Raw genomic sequence first — 4766 nt, 5'->3', positions numbered from 1 at the left:
TCAATTATGCAACCTTTTCGATCAGGAGATATCAATTATATCAAGTTAAGATTATCTCCTTCACGTGCATCTCACGTGCTCGAATCTGTCCGTGTCTATGTAAATAAGGGATGGACCTGGTTCATGTCTGAGCTTCCTTTGTCAATCTTCAAAACTAACCTTCACTTGGGCAAACAGGTGTAACATCCAAAACCAATATTTCTTGGCCTCTTCTGTCCATCAGATGGTTGTGCAGATTTAGCACTTCTTCCCCTTTTGCTTTTAACCCCAACAGTAAGTTTTCTAGGAGCAGTTGTTGGAGGTGCATTTTGCCAAATCTAGTGTTGTTTCCCCTTCCTCTGCCACTGGTTGTGCTTGTATTAGTTGCTGGAGGTGCATTTTGAAATGCACCCCTGCCAAATCTAGTGATGTTTCCCCTTCATCTGCCACTGCTTGTATTAGTTGCTGCAGATTCTTGAGTTGCTTGACTTCCTTGGCTTTGTTGAGTTGCTTGAGTTGACTATCTACTTGTAGACTCTCCCATTCCACCCAAAACAAATTCCAATTATAACACATATATAAGTCAACATTTGAAGTGAATAAAAAGGTGAAAAATATTACAATTTACCCTTGATTGGCAGGTAGACTTGTTATGGCCTGCTTGATGATATTTTGAATGTGCCATCTTAACTCCTTACTTAGAGAGCTTGCCATACTTCTATTTCTTAGGCTCATTCTTAGCCTTTCTTCTTATTTTTGGGGGCCTGCCTGACATTGGCTTTTGTGCATGAGGCACAATTACCATGTTATTAGTGTCAGGCCATATCTTTATATTGGGGATTGGTTCAATAAAGTATTGATATGCCTTGAGAAATGTCTCATTTCTATACCAGTGATCCACATAATTGTATGGTTCTTCTTCTTGGTGATAGATTTCACATATTGCATGTGCACAAGGGTTCCCTCTTAACTGCCAGGATCTACAAATATATGTTCTTCTCCTAAAGTTCACTATATATCTGTATTCATACTCATCAACCTCAAACCCATCAGTTCCAAACCACAAAACTTTGCATTTCCTAGAAAACTCCTTATTTTTTTTCTAGAATCACCCTTGCCATAGGACAAATGTCTGTAATCCAAGTATCTCCAAACATTATCATATCAACATGTCTTCTAACTACTTTATGTCTAATGTCCTCTAACATGGTAATAATAGACTTGCACCTAGGTACCAATATCCAAGAATTAAAGGTCTCACACATATTATATTCTACAATATCACATTTGGAGTGTTCAAGGAAAAAAGCTCTACACCAATACTCTTGGTTATACTTCAATAAGCTTTCACATATACCTTTTCCAAGCTTTCCCAAAGCAGCCAGTTCTTCTTTCAACTTCACCTCAAAACTAGCCTTAGTATACCTCCAAAATTGCTTTCTCATCTCCTCACCTCTCCAAGATTTTGACCAGTTAGATCATATGTGCCTAGCATACATTCGATGCTCACAATTTGGTAGTAACACTTGAATGCTTGGTACTAATCCCTACAAAATATAAATGAATCAAATAGAAACCCAAAAAGTTGAGATGAAGTAGAAATTTAAAACAGAAAGTAGAGATGACTTAGAAAGTTAAAACAGAAAGTTGAGATGAAGTAGAAAGTTAAAATAGAAAGTAGAGATGAAGTAGAACTTTAAAATAGAAAGTAGAGATGAAGTAAAATACCTTTTGCATATCAGACATAACTGTTAATTCAGCTCCATCTCCTAACTCCAAATCAGATATTAAGTTGTTTATAAACCAATTCCAAGATGCTTTTGACTCATTGTCTATCACAGCCTATGCAATAGGATATATTTGTTGATCTCCATTTTCCCCAATAGCTACCAACAATTCACTCTTACATGTTCCCTTTAGAAAACACCCATCAAATCCAATGATCTTCCTGCATCCTTCCAACCAACCTTTCTTCAATGCATTAAAGTAGACATAGAAATATTTAAACAGATTCTTTCCAGGCTCTGAATTTCTGTTAATTTTGACCAAGGAAGTGCTACCAGGATTGGTTTGTGTAATAATATCAGCATATTCACATAATCTAGCAAACTCCAACTTCCAATCCCCCATAAACTTCCTAAGAACTATCTGGTTTGCCCTGTAACAGATGGTTCTACTAACATATAAACCCAATTTATTTCTAACCAATTCTTGTATTTCCCAGATCCTAATATAGGGCTGAGAAGTGATCCTATCTTTGAATTTGTTAGCAATATACTTAGAATTATAAAGCTTGTTCTTGTTCATTAGAGTGCACTTGTGAATAGGATGATACTTCTTAACTATAAAATTTGAATCCCTGTCAAGACTTGCAAACATCTCCCACTGGCAAATCTTAGATTTACATTTCACCCTCACCCTAGATGGCTCATTAGGTTTGAGTTTTAACTGTCCATGGTATTCAATAGCATAGTCAGTCACTGCCTTCCTAAATTGATTGACATTCTCAAATATCATGCCAAGTTAAAAAATAGCCACAACACAATCTGGATCATATCTTAACTTTGTACTCTTCCTTCTTCTTAGCAAATCAACACCAATTTCAGCTTCCACATCTAGCTCATCATCAGAATCATCACTACCTATATCAAAACTATCAACATAGTCCTCATCCCCCCCTAATTTTCCAGCATATTTTTCTGCCTTGTTCTTGCCAATGTCTTCAAAACCTCTATCTATTTTTCCTTCTCCTAGAGGTACTTCTACATGAACAATTAGTTTTTTCCTTCTTCTCGCCTTTAGCTTTGTTCTCTTTTCATTCCTGACAGCTTTTAATTCTTAATCAGCATCATTAATTCATTATCATCTTCTTCTAGTACAACATCAAAATCTGAGTCACTACTACTCTCCTGATCTGAAATAGCACCATCAAGATCTGTAACATCACCTTCTATAACCTCTTCCCTCCCCACACCACTTAAATCAGCAGAAATATCTTCCCTAACAACCTCCTCCCTTCGCACACCATTTAAATCAGCAACAACATCTTCCCTAACAACCTACTCCCTCCTCACACCATTTACATCATCAGCAATATCTTCACTTACTTCATTTTTAGCCATAACATCTTCCCTCACTTTATTTTCAGCAGAAACATCTTCCTTCTCTTCTATGTTTGTTTCCCCAGATGCACCATTCACTTCAGTTACACCTATTTTTGGACCACCAACAAGTCCAGTAGGTGCCACATCATCCACTAACCCAGGGTCTAGAATAATATGCTAAATATATAAATATTTCTCATCTCCATTTTCTAGGTTACACACCATATTAAATAATTGTGCATCATTATCCACATAGACAAAATTCTTATTTTCTAGGTCTTGGTGATAGAAGTCACCCACTTTAGCATATCCCATTTTTTAGTGTAATATAATAGTTTCGGAATTGAAAAGTGATCTTTGTCAATATAAGCTATTAACACCTCCTTTTCTCCCACATATTTTGAGTTATGGTCAAGGGTAAAGTTACACCATGGTGAAAATTAATAGCAATAAAGTTTGACATTATTGTTTTTAATAAAAACCCTAATTGTGGCCCCAAATCAGTCCCAACTCGCACGGAAGCCCACCACTAAAATGATTACAATACAAAACACTAAAAAAACTTACCCTTTTAGCACTTCAATGATAAGTATCAAGCGGTACTTCAATATTTCAACACTTCGATTGATGATGGTTCTTCAAGCACATAAGGTAAATCGAACAAATATCAACTTATAACACTGGTTACCACTGAATATCGAATGAAAATGAAGTAGAATCAATGGATATGCATCGCTTTGGACGGATTTTACTTGAATCGAATTTGGGACTTAGTTTTTTCTTTTGGTAGTTTGTCTTTAGGAATGTGTAAAATGAGTGGGTTATTAGGAAGAAGATAATTTGTCACGACCCAAAATCCCACCACAAACGTCGTGATGGCACCTAGTCTCTAAGACTAGGTAAGCCAATTTCAATTACATTTTTGAATCCATTTTTTTTTAAAAAGTAATCAAAACTAATAGCGGAACAAATATAAATATACAACCTCCCAAGACTGGTAGTACTGAGTCACGAACTCTAACTGAATACATGGAATGATCACGAGGACCGAATATACAATACTGTTTGATTACAAATTAACAGTACAATGAAATGAAAAGACTCTAAGGGACTGCGACGGCCAAGCAGCTCTACCTTCAATCCTTACGATCCCGCTTTAACTCTGCTCAAGGCCGATATCTCCTATACCTGGTTCTGCACAAAGATGTGCAGAAGTGTAGTATGAGTACACCACAGTCGGTACCCAGTAAGTATCAAGACTAACCTCAGTGGAGTAGTGACGAGGTACAGTCAAGACATTCACTAGCCTAATAACCTGTGTAGTATAGCATACAAAAATAATAGAAAATAAATAACAATGATGGCAATAATAATCAACCAGAAATATAAACAGCAGGGCGACAAGAACACCATAAATATTGTGCAACAAATAATGAATACAAGTACAACCAATTAATCAAGTCATTCCAATTTAAATCTTTCGCCTATATTTTTTTCAAATAGAAATCTTGAGGATATAATACTTTCAAATAAAATTCTTTCAAATAAATATCTTTCAATAAAAGTCACCCTGTGACACAACATTTCAAAATCATAAAATATGGGTCTCAACCCACCTTCATATTTTCACGACACCTCATGCCAATTTCTCTATCACAACCGCACGGGCAATTTATTTTCAAT

General features: G+C 36.0%; 1 protein-coding gene across 1 annotated transcript; it reads right to left on the bottom strand.

The window, feature by feature from the left end:
• Positions 1-1821: 1821 nt before the first annotated feature.
• On the bottom strand, positions 1822-2496 carry LOC138894349 (uncharacterized). The gene has a single exon (XM_070179041.1). The coding sequence runs from the start codon at positions 2494-2496 to the stop codon at positions 1822-1824; it is 675 nt and encodes a 224-aa protein (XP_070035142.1).
• Between the last annotated feature and the right edge of the window lie 2270 nt (positions 2497-4766).

The sequence above is a fragment of the Nicotiana tomentosiformis genome, chromosome 6, assembly GCF_000390325.3.
Source record: "Nicotiana tomentosiformis chromosome 6, ASM39032v3, whole genome shotgun sequence".
In the NCBI taxonomy this organism is placed as follows: Eukaryota; Viridiplantae; Streptophyta; class Magnoliopsida; order Solanales; family Solanaceae; genus Nicotiana; species Nicotiana tomentosiformis.
Note: the sequence above shows the minus strand (reverse complement) of the source record. Positions and strands in the feature narration are given on the sequence as shown.